At 40.6% G+C, this 21,589-nt stretch overlaps 1 protein-coding gene across 4 annotated transcripts in view; it reads left to right on the plus strand.

Moving 5' to 3' along the window:
• Positions 1–21,589, plus strand: part of arsg (arylsulfatase G) — a 154,947-nt gene that overhangs the window by 53,173 nt on the left and 80,185 nt on the right. For all 4 annotated transcript variants that reach the window (XM_062971160.1, XM_062971161.1, XM_062971163.1 and 1 more), the window contains exons 5-7: positions 1,191–1,302; positions 3,236–3,373; positions 18,967–19,154. In XM_062971160.1, coding sequence (XP_062827230.1) covers positions 1,191–1,302; positions 3,236–3,373; positions 18,967–19,154 — 438 coding nt within the window. The remainder of the gene's footprint in view (positions 1–1,190; positions 1,303–3,235; positions 3,374–18,966; positions 19,155–21,589) is intronic.

The raw sequence follows: 21,589 nt of genomic DNA on the forward strand, positions 1-21,589 counted from the left end.
TACTGTTTTCCCTTGGCTTTGAGCTGTTCCTCTTGAGACTGAAAGCAGATACTCTTTTAAGACCCGAAAGTAGATAGCTGATGTCTAGTAACCTTCTCATGAGATCTTCCAGTGGGGGTTGGGCTGGAACAAGAAGGCATAGTAGACCAATGGTTCACAACCTGGGTCCCCAGATGTTTTTGACCTTCAACTCCCAGAAATCCTAACAGCTGGTAAACTGGCTGGGATTTCTTGGAGTTGTAGGCCAAAAACATCTGGGGACCCCAGGTTAAGAACCACTGGCATAGACAATGGATAGAAATGACGTGTCATTCCCTCCTTCCATTCTATGGCAAGTGTTTAAAAAGTGAGTTTGAGATGAGACCATTTGAAAAAAAAAAAGCCAGTCTCTGACTGTATCTATACAGGCCAAATAAAACAGATTCACCTTGCAACTGCTGTGGAGTCCACCTAGTGTATGGCAATTTTGCAACAGAAGTGCTGCTCCTCGCTATGAATTTAGCGCTAGGAGAACTGGAGCTTCCAGGAGTGTTCCTGGTGTTTTTGAGGCATGGACAGCTGAACTGGGCTGTATCTGATTAGGTCCAATGTCCACATGTCAAACAAACTCATTGCTGTGCCGTTCGCTAGAAACAGCTCCTCATCAGTCTTTCTGGCATCTCTTTTACTGAACATATATTTAAATGCCCTATTGTGACTCATCAGAGAGCTTCTTTTGGCCCAGCGGAATAGCAGTTCCTCCCAAGCCTCAGCCTGTCGATGTGCGAAGATGCCAAAAGGCTCTGGAGACACTCTGGTGTTGTATCCGGTGTAGCTCTGGAGCCCAATCTTTGTTTTATTTCAGTAAGTGTAACTGCAGCCTCTGTTTGTGAGAGCTAGTCTCTGCTGGAACAGAGATTTGGAAAAAAGTGCTAACTTTGGTATCTGCAGAAGATCGTATAGTTACAAAGGGTATATTTGGCATCTATAGAGGATTAGAAATGTATTGCATTGTTAGTGCTGTGAGTTCTCATCTTATGCTTAACCAAGACATTTGTGTAAATAAACCTTATTTCTCACAAATAATGTAATCCTCCAGAAGTAATGTGCAGCCTCTAGTGATCTGCCTTTAAGGAGACTGAATGCCTAGTAAAAACTGGTCCCCTAAAAGAGCAGCCTTGTAATTTCCAATTCTGTGGTTTTAATTCCAGGTTTTGATTATTACTTCGGGATTCCCTATAGTCATGATATGGGGTGCACTGACACTCCAGGCTATAATCTACCTGCCTGCCCAGCTTGCCTATGGAACTCTACAAGAGGAAGGTAAGGCTTCCCTGCTGATGAGTACCACTTTTTGTGGAGACAGGCCATTTCCATCTGCTTTGTTGCTGTCATAAGGGATGATGAGCTAATGTTCTAGAAAGCCTCTCATCCCTATGATGGACTACTGCTCCCAATCCAAAGCTGTTGATATGCTCCAGGAAGCTTCCCTCACTCTGGAGGAAGTAGACTTCTTCAACTCAGAGTGTGGCTCTCTGTATTTCTTTTGTGTGCAGAGAGATGTTCTTTTTGCTGTAAACAATGCAGAAAGTATTTTTTCAGTACTTTTCTCCATGTTTAGCAAAGCAGTTACACATTAGGGAACCATGAATCATACTAACGTTTGAGCAAATCCCAATGTCCTAATGTATCTAACTTACCTCATCTATTCCCACCAAACCTTATTTCCTTCTTTTTCATGATAATGAGTAAAATATATTCGTTTCATTTAACCAGGAGTTCATTTAACTGGGGAGCCCCCGATGGCACAGCAGGTTAAACTGCTGAGCTGATGAACTTGCTGACCAAAAGGTTGGCGGTTTGAATCCGGGGAGCGGGGTGAGCTCCCGCTATTAGCCTCAGATTTTGCCAGCCTAGCAGTTCAAAAACATGCAAATGTGAATAGATCAATAGGTACCGCTCCAGTGGGAAGGTAACAGCGCTTCATGCTAGCCACATGACCTTGGAGGTGTCTATGGACAATGCCGGCTCTTCAGATTAGAAAGGGAGATAAGCACCAACCCCCAGAGTCAGACATGACTAGACAATGTCAGGGGAAAACCTTTACCTTTACCTGTTTGATCCAGTACTGTATTTCCAACAGTGCAAGCCACATTTTGCTGTGACACTTACCATTAGAGCAAAGCAGACAGATATTGGTTCTCAGCATTAGAGAATCACAGGTCCAAATGGAGACCTGAAACAGGTGGATTGCTCCTGTTTCAGTGTTCAAACCAGACATACCTTTCCCCAGGAATTTCCATTTTATTGTCTCAGCAGCCTGCCTTTCTCCTTCCCAAACAACAGTTGGCTGAAGTCAACTAGCTGATTGCTTTTTATTGTGTGTTTGGGGTTTACCGGTACTTCTTTGTTTGGTCTTAACACCTGATCCCCAAAGGTCTTTCCACCATGGCAAAGCTTTGGAGTGAGATCCTACACCACAGAGAGATCAACAAAGTCCCAAATGAATATTACCGCCATATAATGAACTGCATCCCTGAGATCATTAAGGACAGAGTTGAACAATACCTACATTTAATTTCTTTTTGAGTTTCCTGAAACTTCTTGATGCGTTTTGTATGTGGCCGGTTTTGTATTGGCGACATAAGAGTCCACATTTGAGACATTATTCATTAATAGTATACATAAGAGATGGGAAACCTCTAGTCCATAGTACTGATGGAGTCAGGGGTCTCCCTATTTGGTCCAGGAAGCATTCTGAGAAGGAATGAACTCCACTTCTGGCCATGCCCCAAATGTCTATTTTGATTTCTTCTTCCACTCAGCCCAGCCTCTTAAAGGTAGATCAAAAGTTGGAAGGGGAGGTTCCGAATTGAGTTGTGTTGCCCAGGGCTGTGCTTGTCCTGTATTCTGCCCAATGGCAAGAAACACCAAATGCCACAGGATCCCCATCCCTATATTAGAATTATTTTGGGCAATGACTATTATCATACCTTACAGCAGTGAATCCAGTGTCACAGCTACTTGTTGGGTGAATAAGTACTTACTTTTGTCTATTCACTTTTGTTGGTGACCCTGAGTACTATTGTGTGTATGGGTCTATTATTCACTCTTCCCATGCTGTTCATATTTTGTATAAACATCCGTTCTCTGAAAGAAAAAAACTTGATATATTGCTAAAGATAGCTTTTTAAAAAATCTTCTCCTGTATATGTGTAGCTGTTCTTTAAAGAATGTTTTATAATCCTTCCTTCAGCAAACAGAAGAAAGACTGTTATCCTGAGATTGCACTTCCTCTTTTTGAAAACCGTGAAATTGTTGAACAGCCTGTTAACCTCACCAGCCTGGCTGCTAGGTACGCAGAGAAAGCAATTCAGTTCATCGACCATGCAAGGTAAATGTAATCAATAGGCTTCTTTGGGTGTCACAGCAAACCATGGTTTAGCATTACACAAACAAGCCTCATGTATTTTGAACTAGTGTAGGTATGAGGAGATTAGAAGGCTTTACTTTTGTTTTTAAGTAATAGAACTTTGGATCCCTTGGTACTTCACAATAAACCATGATTTAACATGAAGAAAACAAAGAGAAGAATCAGACTCACATACTCCTTCTCCTTTTCCTCTCTTATTTATGGCCAGAGAGTTGTAATATGGATTTATTGTAAGTAGACAGCCCAATTGCTTCAGATGCCCAGCTATATATATTGTTGCTCATAAAAGAAAATTATGAAAGAGCAAAGTCTTGAAGAGAAAGGTAGAATGAAGGAAGAGTCCCGACGGGACAGACCAAGGGATGATGTTGAGGGAGCAGGCATATTTATGTGGATTTTTTTTCCTGAATGCAAAGGCTTCTCAGAGAATTATACTACTGAGATCAGGATCTATACCAAGGATTTTTGGCTAACTGAGTTGCAACTTAATGCATGTATATCCATTTGATTCAAATGATCTTTGGTTACTTGTGGGCTGCAAAGAGGTAAGATAGCCCTCCAAAAACTTCATTAGCTAAAATAGCCAATAATGAAGGATGCTGGCAGTTGCATGATTCTTTCAAATTCCTGTTCTTGAAAATGCATAGCAATAGAATTTTCCCCATTTGCACTTAATAGCTTTAGTTTGTGTTCTGCATGGTGGATAACATCACAGGTTTGAAATAAGCTCCACAATTATGATGGGGATCGGGTCAAGGGAGGCCGTAAGAGTAGTTATGTAAATAAAACACATATAAATTGTTTTTTTAAAAATTCAAAATGTTTAATTTAGGAACAATCATTTCCTAAAACATTTAGTTTAGTTCTCTATTCATTTTTACCTTTTAAAATTTTTAATCACTTTGTGCCCCAGGGACCGTGGTGGCACAAACCCTTGTCTGTACGTGTCCTGAGTCACAGTCTCTCCGAGTATGCCTTCTTCCAGTAATAGCCTTCCAATATGGCAGATGGGAGGCCCTGGCAATGTGCCAGAGTGAAGACCCTCCAATGGCTGGAAATCTCAGCATGGTTAGATATTTCATAGGGGAGGTACAAAACCTACTGGCTCCACTGATGATAAAGTCTGAATGGTGCTCCATGTTTGTTTTAATATTTGTATATTTTAGATTATATTGCAACGCTTTTTATGTTAGCCGCCTTAAGTCTCCTTATGGAAAGAAGAAGCAAGATATAATAATAATAATAATGATAATAATAATAATAATAATAATAATAATAATAATAATATTTTATTAAAGTTAACAACACATTTAGCTGATTGTTTAGCTATTTCTTTACTGTATTGTCAAAGACTTTCATGGCCGGAATCACTGGGTTGCTGTGAGTCTTTCAGGCTGTATGGCCATGTTCCAGAAGCTTTCTCTCCTGATGTTTTGCCCACATCAGTATCAAGGAACATGAAAGGCACTGCAGACTAATTCAACCAGAGAAGTCAGCCATAGCAAAGCACTTGATGAACCAACCTGGACACAGCATATTATTTGAGAAAACAGAAATGCCAGACTACTTTAACAACCACCATGTCAGACTACACAGAGAAGCCATTGAAATCCACAAGCATGTGGACAGAAAGGAGGAAACCATGAAAAAGAACAAAATCTAGCTAACAGTATTTTAAAAATTCTAAAATCAGGACATTAAATAAAGAACAACACTTTGAAAACAGAAAATTCCAGGCATGAAACAACTAGGAACAGCTAATACCTCCAAAGAAAGGATTCTCCCAGTCAGGAAGAAGCCAGGCCATAAGGCCACAGGGTCATCAAATGCTAATCAAGGTGATTAATTACAACATCCACGCCTGCCTCCAACAGACAAGAGTCTTTCTCCCACCCTGGACATCATTCCACAGATATATAAACCTTCCTTGCCTAATTTCCAACATACCTCACAACCTCGGAGGATGCCTGCCATAAATATGGGTGAAATTTATTTATTTATTTACAGCATTTATATTCCGCCCTTCTCACCCCGAAGGGGACTCAGGGCGGATCACATTACACATATAGGCAAACATTCAATGCCTTTTAACATAGAACAAAGACAAGACAAACATAGGCTCCGAGCGGGCCTTGAACTCATGACCTCCTGGTCAGAGTGATTCATTGCAGTGATTGATTGCAGCTGCTCTCCAGCTTGCGCCACAGCCGGAGCCCATGTCAGGAAAGAAAGCTTCTGGAATATTTCTTTACTCTCTTTAAGCCTGTAAAGGAAATCATTTGAGACTGAAATCCATTAGCTATCACTTTGCTCAGTCCTAATTTTAAAACCTCTAAACAGGAAGGAATGACCCTGTAGCCTTCCTGATTTCTGTGCAAGAAATAGCCTGAATTAGATTAGGTGTATTTGCTGATTCTTTATGTATATATCAGGATTTGTAAGTAGTAAAGTAAACTGATGTCTTCGTATACTCAGTGCAACAAAATCAAATCAGCAGATTTTGGCACTCACTTGGCTTTATTGCATTGCAGAAATAAAACTTTATGTGTCACATTCTGACCGGTACGTTCTTCAACTTATCTGCAGTATAGAGTTCATGCAATGACTCTTCAATTGTACTTAGGAATGTCCTTATGTAATTAGTATCGGCAGAGTTCCACAGATGTGCATACAGTGTCTGAATGAAGCAATAGCATACCACAGGTGTGACACTGTTCTAGAACTGGATTTAACCGGCATCAAGGTCTTCATCCACTTTAAAAACATCTGAATGAATGCCTATGACCTTTGGAAAATTGCAAATGGGATGCACGATTTGTCAAGGTATTATTTCTGAACAAGTTGTACCCATGTGAGATCAAGGTGCACACTGCTGAATTTAGGGTTAATGAAAAAACTCACTTTTAAGCTAATTGCAGGGTTTCTTTTTAATTGGGTATCAGAGACAGATTGATCTGGTTAATCTCTTACGCAAGTAGTTAAAGCTAATCCAGGAAACAGTTCATTCAGGTAGGTTGTTATATTAAAGTAGTTTAATAATTTAATATTTATTTTCATTAGCTGGTACTTGTTTTGTTCATAGGCTTGTAATGAACAGTGAGTTCTTGAAACCTCTGTGGGTATGTTTTTTTTAATTATATAGGTTAACGAGTGCAACAATGATAGCATGAAGTGAGAGCAAAGGACAGTTGGGATGGAGAATATGAGAGTTATTAATTGCTATGTAGTTATTGATTAAGTCTTCAAATTTGATTAGATGTCTTGAGTTCCCCCTTGCCGGACTTGCTTTGTATTTCTTTTAATAAGAATACAAGAAGTAATCAGGGTTCATAGCTGAAGAAAAATGAAGCAAACCCTATTCTTGAGGCTACATGAGAAATACAACCCAGTTTTCTAGTTTCAAATAATTGATTTCTTTCAGTGGACCCTAAACAATTTGTGGGTAATTGTAGTGGGTCCAAGGATCTGTTTTCTATGCCTGGAATCCTCTAGAAGTGCCTGGACACTGACTTCTTGCTTTGGAAAATTTGTATTTTTTTGAAGTTAAACTGTTGACCCCACAAACTATTTCAAGGAGGAGTCAATGTTCCCAAAAGCTTCCTTCCAGGAGAAGCATTTTTTAGGCCAGAAAATAGTGATCCGGGGAATCTGGAATGGTTGAGAAAAACAAAAGAAGACTTTCATCTGCACTGCCATATAATGCAGTTTGAAATTGCTTTTCATGGTCAATGTATATGGGACCCAAGAGGTCACATGCGGCCCCAGGGATGCACTTTGCCAACCCCATGTTAACAACATAACTGAATTTCTGTTAGAAGAAAACAATTTTGTTGTGAGTTATTTTTAAAGGAAATAAATTATGATCTGTTGCTAAAAGACTTAGGCCCCTTCTACACTGCCGTATTATCTAGATTATGAAATCAGATAATCCACGTCATCTGTTGTTGTTGGAGGGCTAAGGGCATTTGACTCAGTTAAATGAGTGATTGCTTCAGTTGATTGACAGTTTGTTTCCTGTTGTTGCTGGAGGGCTAAGGGCATTTGACCCTTAAGTTAAGTGAGTTCTTATAAATAAGACAAACTCCAACTTTTAGCACAACACCACACTTACAATGTCACAGGCATCACTGAAACCTGGTGGGGTTACTCCTATCACTGTAATAGAGCCATTGAGGACTATAACATCTTTCACAGAAACAGAACAAAGGAGAGAATAGTGGGTGAAGCCTGAACTATTTAAAATCTTGAAAGAGGATGCTGTCAAGGTGATGCATGCCATATGCCAGCAAATATGGAAAACACAAGAATGGCCATCAGATTGGAAAAAATCAATCTACATCCACATACCAAAAAAGGGAAATGCTAAAGAATGTTCAAACTTCTGTACAGTGGCACTTATTTCCCATACCAGTAAGGTAATGCTCAAGATCCTGCAAGGCAGACTTCAGCAATACATGGAGCGAGAGCTGCCATATGTCCAAGCTGGGTTCAGAAAAAGCAAAGGAACAAAAGACCAAATTGCCAATATCTGCTGGATAATGGAGGAAGCCAGGGTGTTTCAGAAAAATATCTACTTCTGCTTTATTAACTAATCTAAAGCCTTCGACTGTGTGGACCATAACAAACTGTGGCATGTGCTTGGTGGTATGGGGATACCAAGTCATCTTGTCTGTCTCCTGAGAAATCTGTATAAAGACCAAGTAGTCACAGTCAGAACAGACCACGGAACAACAGACTGGTTCAAGATTTGGAAAGGAGTACGGCAAGGCTGTATACTCTCACCCTACCTATTCAACTTGTACGCAGAACACATCATGCGACATTCGGGGATTGAGGAATCCAAGGCTGGAGTTAAAATTTCTGGAAGAAACATTAACAACCTTAGGTATGCAGATGATACCACTCTGATGGCCGAAAGCGAGGAGGAGCTGAGGAGCCTTATCACCAAGGTGAAAGAAGAAAGTGCAAAAGCTGGGTTGCAGTTAAACATCAAGAAAACCAAGATCATGGCAACCAGACCAATTGACAAATAGAGGGAGAAAACGTGGAGGCAGTGACAGACTTTATATTTCTAGGCGCGAAGATCACTGCAGATGCAGACTGCAGCCAGGAAATCAGAAGACGTCTATTTCTTGGGAGGAGAGCAATGGCCAACCTTGACAAAATAGTGAAGAGCAGAGACATCACACTGGCAACGGAGGTCCGCATAGTCAAAGCAATGGTATTCCCCATAGTAACCTATGGATGCGAGAGCTGGACCATAAGGAAGGCTGAGCGAAGGAAGATAGACATTTTGAGCTCTGGTGCTGGAGGAAAATCCTGAGAGTGCCTTGGACCGCAAGAAGATCCAACCAGTCCATCCTCCAGGAAATAATGCCCGGCTGCTAACTGGAGGGAAGGATATTAGAGGCAAAGCTGAAGTATTTTGGCCACATCATGAGGAGACAGGAAAGCTTGGAGAAGATCACGATGCTGGGGAAAATGGAAGGAAAAAGGAAGAGAGGCCAACTTAGGGACAAGATGGATGGATGGTATCCTTGAAGTGACTGGCCTGACCTTGAAGGAGCTGGGGGCAGCGACGGCTGACAGGGAGCTCTGGCGTAGGCTGGTCCAGGAGGTCATGAAGAGTCGGAAACGACTGAGTGAATCTGCTTTGAATTGGATTATATGGGGCCCTTTCCACACAGCTGAATAAAATCCCACATTATCTGCTTTGAACTGGAATATATGGCAGTGTGGACCCAGGTAACCCAGTTCAAAGCAGATATTGTGGGATTTTCTGCCTTGATATTCTGGGTTATATGGCTGTGTAGAAGGGCCCTGAGTCTACATTGCGACATAATCTAGAACAATGCAGATATCTGGATTTTATATTGCAGGGTAGAAAGGACCTAAGTCTCCAAGATGGGAAAGATAAATATTTAGCATTTATTTTTCAGTGATTACAAGGGCTTATTGCTTTAGTTAAGTGTGAATGCATTTTATAAATCTGAACTTTAATAAAAAGTGTTTTGGAAATATGATCACGTTATATTCATATGTATGCTTAGCTCATGTTCATGCCTATGTAGCCCCCCCGATTTCCCTTTTTGCTCGCCTTTCTTTTTTCCTCATTCTCTGAAACATAAATTTTTAAAATCCAGTGAATAAACAAATTTAATCTGTTTGAAGTGCAAAAATAGTTACACGTTGAGAAGCACTTATCTGGAATTCCAAAAATCGTCCAAAATCCAAAATAGTCCACATGGGTGGTTGAGATAGTGACAACTTTATTTTCTGATAATGGTTCAATGTACACATTTTTTCATATGCAAAATGATTTTAACATATTTAATAAAATATGCCTCGAGTCCCCCTCCGGGGGTGAGAAGGATGGGATATAAATGTATGAAATAATAAAAGCACTTTCAGGTTATGTATTGAAAATGTAGATGAAAGATAAATGAATGTTGTGTTTAGATTTGGGTCCCATCTCCATGATATCTCATGTATACGCAAATCTAGGTATTGCAAAATCTGAAAATATCCCAAATCCAAAATGTTTCTGGTCCCAAACATTTCAAATAAGGGATACTCAAGCTGAGCTTGATTGTTTAAAACACTGATGTTCTGTTTGTGAATGCTTTGGTTAGGCTGTTCAGTGCTGCCATGAGGATTTTCCTTTAAGGAGTAATTCTCAAAATGGATAAATAATTAAGGCTGAGATTGATTCTACACTGTCCTGTAATCCAGTTTCAGAATGTGGATGAACTGCATTGAACTGGATTACATAATCCAGTTCATTGAAGTTCATCCACATTCTGAAACTGGATTATAGGGCAGTGTAGGTAGAATCACAGAACCCTAGAGTTGGAAGAGACCTCACGAGCCATCCAGTCCAACCCCCTGCCAAGAAGTAGGAAAATCACATTCAAAGCGCCCCCGACAGATGGCCATCCAGCCTCTGCTTAAAAGCCTCCAAAGAAGGAGCCTCCATCACACTCCAGGGCAGAAAGTTCCACTGCTGAACAGCTCTCACAGTGAGGAAATTCTTCCTAATGTTCAGGTGGAATCTCCTTTCCTGCATATTGAATTCATCGTTTCATGTCCTAGTCTCCAGGGCAGCAGAAAGAAAGCTTGCTCCCTCCTCCCTATGACTTCCATCACATCTTGATACATGGCCCTCATCATGTCTCCTCTCATCCTTCTCTTCTGCGGGCTAAACATGCCCAGCTCTTTAAGCCACTCCTCATAGGGCTTGTTCTCCATTTGAGTTGCCCTTCTCTGGATACATTCCAGCTTGTCAACACCCCCCTTAAATTGCAGAATTGGACACGGTGTGACTCCAGGTGTGGTCTGACCAAGGCAGAATAGAGGAGCATAACTTCATTGGATCTAAACACTAGGCTCTTATTTATGGAGGCCAAAATCCCATTGGCTTTTTTAGTCAGATGGAAACTCTGTGCTGCATGTTTGGCTGCCTCAGTAGTTTGTTAAATTAAGGCCATGGAGAAGAAGTTATGAATTTTTTATACTTAAGATAGGAAAGAAAAGGAAATTCTAGGTATAAATGACTGTGTTTGAAAATGGCTGCTGTCACATGTCTGTTTTTAATTTGTGAATTGGTTGTCAGAAGACTTGATATCATGAAAAGGATTGTTATAGAGACATTTCATGAAGGGTAGTATGTCTTGCCTTGGAAACCAAGAGGCAAGCCTGTGTGTATTTGTTTGTTTGCTTAAGTTCCATGAGCATATGTGCTCACAAATACGCAAACGCACACGCACTTGTTACAATGCTTTTCCTCCTCATCGGTTGTCATCCCACCCTTTTCCCTTTGGAGGGCTCGGAGGAAGAGCAGGCTTTGTTGGCGTGGATAAATATAGCTGTAAACAAGAAAACAGGACGCATTGTCTGATTACTTTAAAATAAACTATTTTGGTCAATAATCAACTCCCCTCCTGCTTTTTAATAATTTTGACCTTCTTGACAGCATGCTTTCCTCCTCGATGATATTCTGCTTCGTGGGAACCCTGAAGTCATCTGGAATTCACAAAATGATTCTTTTCTATAGTTTCTTGTTTTTATAGTTTTTAAATTAAATATATTAAATAAATACACAAACTCATAACACCACAAAACATTGCAACACACAAATAAGAAAAGAGATTAATAGTGATAACACGAACCCAACCACCTTCCATCCTGTTGTAGAAAGTGTCATTTTGAAGCAAATCCACCTGAAATCAATGTGTTGTTGAAGGCTCTCATGGCCGGAATCACTGGGTTGCTGTGAGTTTTCCAGGCTGTATGGCCATGTTCCAGAAGCATTCTCTCCTGTTGTTTCGCCCACATCTATGGCAGGCATCTTCAGAGGTTGTGAGGTCTGTTGGAAACTAGGCAAGTGGGGTTTATATATTTTTGGAATGTCTAGGGTGTATGCACAGTTGTGCCAAGTCTGGTCCAGATCTGATGTCAGCTGGGTTCAGTGCTTTCTGGATGCAGATGAACTACAACTCCCAAAATCAAGGTCCAGTTCCCTAAACCCCTGCAGTATGTTCAGTTGGTCAAGGGTCTTCTCTGTGCCAAGTTTGGTCCAGGTATATTGTCGGTGAGGGTCACAGTATTGGTGAAGGTACTGCTCACTATAACCTGCATGTCTCCTGCTTGGTGGGAGCTATAGCTGTTTTTTGGAGGCAGGAGGCTGTCTGTGTAAGTGGACACCTCCTCTACATATATACATACACATTTTCACTTTTATTATGTGTATTATGTGTATATATAGATAAATACAAATATGAAATGGGAAGATTATGAAGGATAGTATCATGTGTCACTCTTCCTTAAGTTCTCTTCCTTGCCAGTTCTGTAATTCTGTTCCTGTCCCTTTGCCTTCTCTGCCTTTCCTGGTTTATTTCAAGTTCTCTGTCCAGTGGGGACAAGCAGGAAGGAAGGAGGGAAGCAATTGTACTTTCCTGGTTGTCAAGTGATAATGCAGACTATAGGAAGAAGGAAATGGTGGCTATGTTCCAAATAAGTTTTTAAAAAATCACAACCAGAGGTTTCTTTCTTTTGACAGTGTTTATTTCCCCTTACCCTTGTGTCCTAGACATTTTCCAGGCATCCAGCCACTTCTTTTTTTTAGAATGACACATTCAGGCTCTGTCTAGTGATGGAAGGTGAAAATATCAGAGCATGGCAGTGAATATCACATATTGCTCTAGAAAATTCGATTTCACTCTTCAGCCAAAAAACTCCTGAAATGGCTTACAAACTGCAAATTTTGTCATTCCTTGCCTTTCGGTTTTTACAAAGTTTGGTCAACTTACTTCTGAGTAATGGTGACCTTAATTGAACAGAGCATGGCTTGCTCAGATTGGTCTCCAGTGTCCTAATCCAGTAGTCAAACCCACAACACCACACTTGTTTTCTTTTATATAGACTAGTGGTTCTCAAACTGGGGTCCCCAGATGTTTTTGACCTTTAACTCCCAGAAATCCTAACAGTTAGTAAACTGGCTGGGATTTCTGGGAATTGTAGGCCAAAAACATCTGGGGACCCCAGGTTGAGAACCACTGATATAGACCTTTCTTTCTAATATGTTCTAGTTATAGAGATATAACACCACCGTTTTTGGGTTGTTTTTTTTTTTTTTTTGTTCTTAGCAAAAAAAACCAACAAAAAAACCTAGGAGCAATCACAAACATGGCCACCATTCCGGACTCCGTGGCAAAACTCATACTTTGTGTGTTAGGGATTCCTGGCTTCAGTGATAGAACTATAATGATAATAATTTATTTGTTTGACCAATCATATGACCATTTCAAAGTGCAACATAAATAAAAACAAGGCAAAAAGGATGGGAGGACAGGCAGCTGACCATCTGTTTGCCGACAAAGTCTTATTTTCCTGATTCTTCTTTCAGGAAATGTGCTCTTTTCTTGATAGCTTTCAGGATAAAAAGGCTTACTCTAATTATGGTGGATCTTTCTTGTCCTTGCAAGAGGACTGTCAGAAGATCATTTCTGTTGGGAGACCTAAAATTAGATAGTAATGGATGTAAATAACTGTGTTGAAGTTCGGCATATGCTGGGCAGTCAATCAAAAAATGTTTGATATCTTCCACTATTTGATCTCCCCAGACACAAAATCTCTCATTTCTTGGGATGTTACAGTAGCGACCAGTTTGCATCATAATGCCGAGTTGTTCAAACCTGGCCCTGGTGTATATTCTTCTTAAGGGCAACGAAACTGGAATAGTCAGATAGTGTTCTAAATGAGTATTCCTTTTGTGGGAGGCTAAAAACTTTGTGGCAGAAGACCTACCTATACTTGCTAGGTCCAATTGAGCATAGATATCATGAGTGCGTTGCATAAGCACTTGTTTTGCCCTAGGTCCTAGATCATTCAAAAACTGTAAAGGAAAGCCAATTTTAGCCATCTCATTGTTTAAGGCCACTACCCACGATGACTTGTGGGCACGCTGGTCTTGATCCTCTAAACATAGGTGAGGAAGTCTACTGGAATTCATCTGATTTACCTTTGACCAGTGATTGAATTGTCTCATTAAAATTTGAGCTTTTACTGGGAGCATTCCTAGCTCTGCCCTTACAGCAGCCATCAGTGTTGTTCTGGAAAGTCCCAGGAGAATGTGAAGCTGCTTAACATGGAAGGCTTCGATCTTGGCCAAATTGGTGTGCCCCCAAATTTCGGCCCCAAATATGAGTGTTGGCATTATTTTTTCAGTGATAGAACTAGAAACACCTACCTTCTTGACACCTTGGGTTGGTACCTATCCAAAGGTCAGTAATGGGCTTGGATGACCAAATAAGTCTCAGTGGGATATAGCTTCTTCTGATCATACTAGGTGTTGCTAGTTCCCTGAACTGTCCTTTTCCTGGCCACGAAAAAAAAAAAAAAGCTGGATTGGCTCTCCTGGAGGTTTCCATGCAAATGTTTTTTTGTTTTTGTTTTTTTTTTGTTTTTTTTTGGTTGAAGGAGCATGAAAACATAACCTTTTCAGCATTGTGTGTGCTTGTTTAATATTGTATTGGCAGTGTTAGCAGTCTGTGAAATTCCCACAATGATCCCAAAAGTAGAAAATGTTCCCTAAAGCTCACCAGAATAGTACACCATACAGTAGACTCTCAGGCTGGATCTACACTGCCATATAATCTGGTTTCAGGAAGTGGATTAACTGCATTGAAGTGGATTATATGGCAGTGTAGTCTCATATTATCCAGCTCTACATTGTATGAGTCCCCATGTACACTGACATGTAATCCATTTTCTGAATCCAGATTATCTGCTTTGAACTGGATTATGTGGCAATGTAGATGCATATAATCTACTTCAAATCAAGTAATCTGGATTCAGAAACTAGATTATATGGCGGTATAGATGCAGCCTGAGTGTACACTGACACATATTTGGCAGTGTACATTGAAACTCAATTAATTGAAACTAACAACAAAACAAAAACAGAAATTTTGTGCAACCAGCAAAAAATAATAATCAAAGAAACAATTCTGCATTCACCAAGTTGTTTTTATTATACAATAAAACTGTGTTAACATTAAGTTTGTCTTTATTTAAATTACTCCATGTCTATAGTAATATCAAGTCAATGCAGAGTTTTTGGTATGGTATAATATGGGGTATAATATTACTTAGGCGTTTTAAAAAAAAGAAACAACCACTGTTTTGCTTGTTCTTAGAACCAAAACCTAATAGGGGAAGCCAGTGAGTTACAGAAAATGACACAAACTAGCTTGGAAAATGCGGAATTGGGTCAAGAAGCTTGACAAAAGCAGTCTTCAGAGGAAAGGCTGGGGCTAGCCATATAAGAGGCTTCAGGGAAATGAAAGTGAATGAGGAATTAGGAACTAAACAGCAGTAGAGGAAATAGCTGCTGACCTCTTTTGAATCAGTTTCAGAATGCAGACTAAAGGCATTGAACAGGATTATATGAGTTCATGCTGCCATATAATACAGTTCGGTGCAGTTAGTCTGCATTCTGAAACTGCATTACATGGCAGCAATAGAGCGCATCTACTACACTAGAATTCATGCAGACACACACCATTTTCACTGCCATGACTGAATGCTATGGAATCATTGGAGTTATATTTTTTACAAACTCTTTAGCCTTCCCTGTGAAAGACTTCTGGTGCCTCTCTAAACTATAGCTCTCATGATTCCATAGCATTGAGCCATGGTAGTTAAAGTGGTGTCAAACTTCATTCATTCTACAGTGTGGATGCACCTTTAGTGTAGCGGTCGGTAGTCCTTATTCCTTGTGTTACAGCTATTCTTCAGTCTGCTGAATTATTAAAGAACATTTTGGCTTTGGGATAAGTCAAACAGGTGGGGAATTATGGCAAAGGTTGACCAGATAGGTGGTCACCATCATTACAGATTTGAATACCACTAAAATTCACTTGCTACTAATTTGCTTGTTTAGGTCCCATCTACTTCACTATATAATTCAGTTTCTGGTCCCAGATTATGTCTTTTGAATTGGATATGAGTCTACACCACCTTCTACACTGCCATGTAAACGAGTTGAAAGCAGATAATACAGATTTTATATGCCAAAGTAGAAGGAGCCTATACTGCCATGTAATTTAGGGCCCTTCCACACAGCCATATAACCCAAAATATCAAGGCAGATCTATATATATAAAAGAGTGATGGCATCAGGGCAGTGGACAAAACAACAAAAGTACAGGCCCCGCAACCTCAAAATTTGACAACACAACCCATCATCCACGCCTCCAGGTTGATACAACAAAAAGAAAAGAAAAATAAAGTCCTAATTAGAGGGAGAGCAATAATTTTTTTTATCCAATTGCTGCCAGTTTAGAGGGCTAATCTCTGCCCACTTGGTTGCCTAGCAACCAGCCAAGGGACAGCCAGGCTTCAGTTAGGGGACAGTCAGATTTAGGCCTCACTTAGACTTCTTCCACAGATTATCTGATTTTAACTGGATTATATGGCAGTGTAGACTCAAGGCCCTTCCACACAGCTATATAACCCATTTATAATCTTACATTATCTACTTTGCACTGGATTATCTTGACTCCACACTGCCATATAATCCACTTTAGTGTGCATTTTATACAGCTGTGAAGAAGGGGCCTCAGATAATCCAGTTCTGAGCAGATAATATAAGATTAGAAATATACAGTAGAGTCTCACTTATCCAACATAAACAGGCCGGCAGGATAAGTGAATATGTTGGATAATAAGAAGGGATTCAGGAAAAGCCAATTAAACATCAAATTAGGTAATCATTATACAAATTAAGCACCAAAACATCATATTATACAACAAATTTGACAGAAAAAGTAGTTCCATGCGCAGTAATGCTATGTAGTAATTACAGTAGAGTCTCACTTATCCAACACTCGCTTATCCAATGTTCTGGATTATCCAATGCATTTTTGTAGTCAATGTTTTCAATATATTGTGATATTTTGGTGCTAAATTCATAAATACAGTAATTACTACATAGCATTACTGTGTATTGAACTACTTTTTTGCCAAATTTGTTGTCTAAGATGATATTTTGGTGCTTCATTTGTAAAATCATAACCTAATTTGATGTTTAATAGGCTTATCCTTACTGCCTCCTTATTATCCAACATATTCGCTTATCCAATATTCTGCCAGCCTGTTTATGTTGGATAAGTGAGACTCTACTGTACTGTATTTACAAATTTACCACTACAATATCACAATGAATTTAAAACACTGACTACAAAAACATTGATTATGAAAAGGCAGACTGCGTTGGATAATCCAGAACATTATATACGTGAATGTTGGATAAGTGAGATTCTACTTTAATATGAAATAATTACTGGGATAGAATAATGCAGAACAATATAATCTCTAAAACCAGGACAGTAAATAAACAGGGGAATTCCACACAGGAAACAATCCGGGCCAGCTAACACCTCCCAACAAAGTATTCCCATCATCAAAGTCTGGCAAATCCTCTGTTTTCTCAGGGCCACAGACAGTAGACGCACATAAAATATTGCAAACAACACCACTCTGAAAACAAGGGAATTCCAGACAGGAAAGAATCAGGGCCAGCTAACACCTCCCAACAAAAAATTCACTCAGGGAGGAAGCAGCCAGGCTTTAAAGCTGCAAGGCCATTACATCCTAATCATTTTTCCTAATTGCAGCATTCATACTTGCCTCCAACAAACAAAAAAAACCAATCAGAAACATTGTATATTCACAACCTTTAGGAAATAATATCCCCTGATGGCGCAGCGTGTTAAAGCGCTGAGCTGCTGAACTTCTGGACCGAAAGGCCGCAGGTTTGAATTGGGGGAGCGGAGAGAGCCCCCACTGTTAGCCCCAGCTTCTGCCAACCCAGAAGTTCGAAAACATGCAAATGTGAGTGCATCAATAGGTACTGCTCCGGCGGGAAGGTAACGCCGCTCCATGTAGTCATCCCACATGACCTTGGAGGAGTCTACGGACAACGCCGGCTCTTTGGCTTAGAAATGGAAATGAGCACCAACCCCCAGAGTCAGACACGAATGTCTGGGGAAAACGTTTACCCTTGACCTTAACTACCACCAGTTCCTCAATACTTTATTTCCCATACCACCATATTTTGCCACAGCAACGCGTGGCCGGGCACAGCTAGTAATACATATTATTAGTATGCTGTTGGAAATGAATAGTCAGCTGTCCACATATATGAGTTTGGCTTTTGCATATTTGATTATTTAAGGTTTCATTAATATGTTTTCTCTAGAAATCTCTAGGTTCTCTTGCACAACTCTAAACTCAACTTCTGCCACAAGTTTGTCATAGAATCATGCTAAAGACTCAGGGTCCTTCCACACAGCCCTATATCCCAGGATATCAAGGCAGAAAATCCCAAAATATCTGCTTTGAACTGTGTTATCTGAGTCCACACTCAGATAATGTGGGATTTTCTACCTTGATATCCTGGGATATGGAGCTGTGTGGAAGGGCCCCTAGAGCCTCCTAAAGAGGTGTTCTCTTAGTTGCAGGGTTCCTGCGTCACTAACCCCAGCAGATATGGAGAACCTGCTGTAGTTCAACACAGGCAGTCCCCGAGTTTCAAGCATCCGACTTACAAATGACTCATTGTTAGGAACGGGGGTGAAATAACAGGAGAAATCTACTCCTCGGAAGGGAAATTCACTCCTGGAAGAGTTATCATGGGGAAAAGGTGTCTCAACTGCAACTATATTGCCAATCTTTGTTTCCAAGCAAGCTAATTTTTTCAAAATATTTATTTATTTATTTATTTCAATTATTTATACCCCGCCCTTCTCACCCAAGGGGACTCAGGGCGGCTTACAAGTGGCAATTGATGCCGTTATACAATAAACTAAAACGATTAAAACAGTTAAAACAGTCATAAAATATAATTCTCACAGGAACGGAGAATGAGGGTAAGATCTTCTGAACAGTTCAGTGCTGTGGCTAAGATGAATGTAAATGTTTTCCCCATGTAACAACGAAGGCTTGCCTCCTCATTGTAATTAACCAGAGTGCATTGTCTGTTTTTCTTCTAGCCAGAGTGGGCAGCCCTTCTTCTTGTACCTTGCCCTGGCTCATATGCACGTGCCTTTGTTTTTGCCGGAACAATTGTCTTACCAAGATCCATATGGAGCCAACCTGAGACAGATGGATGCCCTGGTGGGGCAAATAAATGACAAAGTTGATAGTACTGCAAAGGAAAGCACACTTATATGGTTCACAGGTGAGAAAATGACAATAACAAATATTGCTGTTTGGGCCCTCAACTCCCAGAAGCCCATGCCAGCTTGTTCAATGGCCAGGAATTCTGGCAGTTTGAGGCCAAATAGCTGGAGAGCAGCAGTTTGATGCCTGGTTTAGAGCACTGTTTTAGGTCGGAATGACCCAAGAATCTTCAGGGAAAAACAGAACTTATGGGTTAGATGGGTTATTGAGGTTGGAGCAACTTAACTAAGTTGTGAGTAAGTCAAATAACAACAACCATCACCATCCTCCGCCTCCTTTTCCTCTTCCTCTTCAAAGAAGTAACATAGCATCTTATTAAAGCAGTGTGTTAAATCAGTTAATCTGTGGTGGCTTGCATGGTGTCCCTAGATTCAGATTTTTACGCATCCATAAAGCCAACCAGGCATTTATCTATTTTCTCTAATGATTTTATTGGATGTGTGGGGGGTGGAGATTGAAGCAAGTAATTTTGAATGTGTTTTTTAAGAAGCTGGAGGATAGAAACATGACAAGTAACCATTTAAAGAAATTTTCAGGTAAGACAGATTTCAGTGAGGATGTCAGCAAAGCACTTTTAATTCCCTCGTAGGGTTGTTGTGCATTTTCCGGGATGTATGGCCATGTTCCAAAAGCATTCTCTCCTGACGTTTCACCCACATCTATGGCAGGCATCCTCAGAGGCTGTGAGGTATATACCTCACAACCTTCGAGGATGCCTGCCATAGATGTGGGTGAAACATCAGAAGAGAATGCTTTTGGAACATCGCCAAACAGCCCGGAAAATGCACAACAACCCAGTGATTCCGGCCATGAAAGCCTTTGACAATTCCTTCATATTCAGAAGAAGTTGGAAAATGTCCAAACAAGTTTCCCTTCCAGGTACTGTACTTTTTTTCACCTGTTCTCAAGCATCAACATAATTGTGGATATGGTCCAGTTAACTGGACCTAGTTAGTCTCAACACAAACAGTGCTTTGGACTGTCCTTTGTTTAATCTCAGGTAAAGCTCTCACAAAGTGTGTAACCGTGTGGCAGGAATCCCACCCCCCCCAGCAAATTTAAGTGGAGCTGTTTGTTTTATTTTTGAAGTCAGGAATGCTATCTGCCTGGATGTCATAGACCACTGTAATGCCTTGCTCAGCTAATTTGATTTCTTGGTGACTGTGATGCAGTTCATTCCAGACCCTACTGCTGTTCAGATTCTGAGAATGGGGCCCTATCTACAATGCCGTATAATGCAGATTGAAATTCATTAAACTGGATTATATGAGTCTACATCAGGCATGGGTAAACTTTGGCCCTCCAGATGTTTTGGACTTCAACTCCCAGACATCCCAGTCAGCTTACCGGCTGTTAGGAATTGTGGGAGTTGATTGTTCAAAACACCTGGAGAGTTGAAGTTTGCCCATGCCTGGTCTACACTGCCATATAATCCAGTTTAATCTGTATTATAATGGCAGTGTAGATTGGGACTGTGAAATCTGGGACAGTTATAGGCTGTTAACACCTACATAAATCTGTTGGGAGAGGTCATCCAGAGTTTTGGAGTGCGGCACCATCTATACGCAGATGATACCCAACTCAACTACTTTCCATCTAATTACAAAGAAGCAGTTCTTGTACTAGACTGGTGCCTGGCATCTGTAATGGACTGAATAAAGCTTAAACAAGACAAGACAGAGGTACTCCTAGTCCAGTGGTTCTCAGCCTGGGGTCCTCAGATGTTTTTGGCCTTCAACTCACAGAAATCCTAACAGTTGGTAAACAGGTTGGGATTTCTGGGAGTTGTAGGCCAAAAACATCTGGGGACCCCAGGCTGAGAACCACTGTCCTAGTCAGTCATAAAACAGATATGAGAATAGGAATTCAGTCTGTGTTAGACGAGGTCACATCTCCTAAAAATGCAGGTTCACGGTATGAGGGTAGTCCTGGATTCGGCTCTGAACCTGGAGGCTCAGGTATCAGCAGTGACCAGGAGTGCTTTTGAACAGTTAAAGCTAGTGTACCAACTGCACCCATTCCTGGAGAAGTCACACATGCCTTGGTTACATCCTGGTTAGACTACTGCAATGTGCTCTGTGTGGGGCTGCCTTTTGAAAGGGGCTCAGAAACTTAAATTTGTCCAAAGAGTGGCAGCCAGATTGTTAAGTGGGGTTGGCTAAAGAGAACACACAATTCTCCTGTTGCAACAGCTCTGTGGCTGGCAACATGTTTCCAGGCACAATTCAAAGTGCTGGTTTTGATCGATCAATCCCTAAACAACTTGGGTCCAAGTAATTTGAAGGATTCTCTCTATGAGCCTGTTAAACTTCTAAAATCATCTCTGCCCCATCACTCTCTTGAGTTTGTTTGGTGAGAACAAGGGAGGGGGCCTTTTTGATGGCTGCTCCAGACTCTGGATCTCCTTCCCCAGAGAGACCAGGATGGCAGGTG

Source organism: Anolis carolinensis, chromosome 2, assembly GCF_035594765.1.
Source record: "Anolis carolinensis isolate JA03-04 chromosome 2, rAnoCar3.1.pri, whole genome shotgun sequence".
Classification (NCBI taxonomy): domain Eukaryota; kingdom Metazoa; phylum Chordata; class Lepidosauria; order Squamata; family Dactyloidae; genus Anolis; species Anolis carolinensis.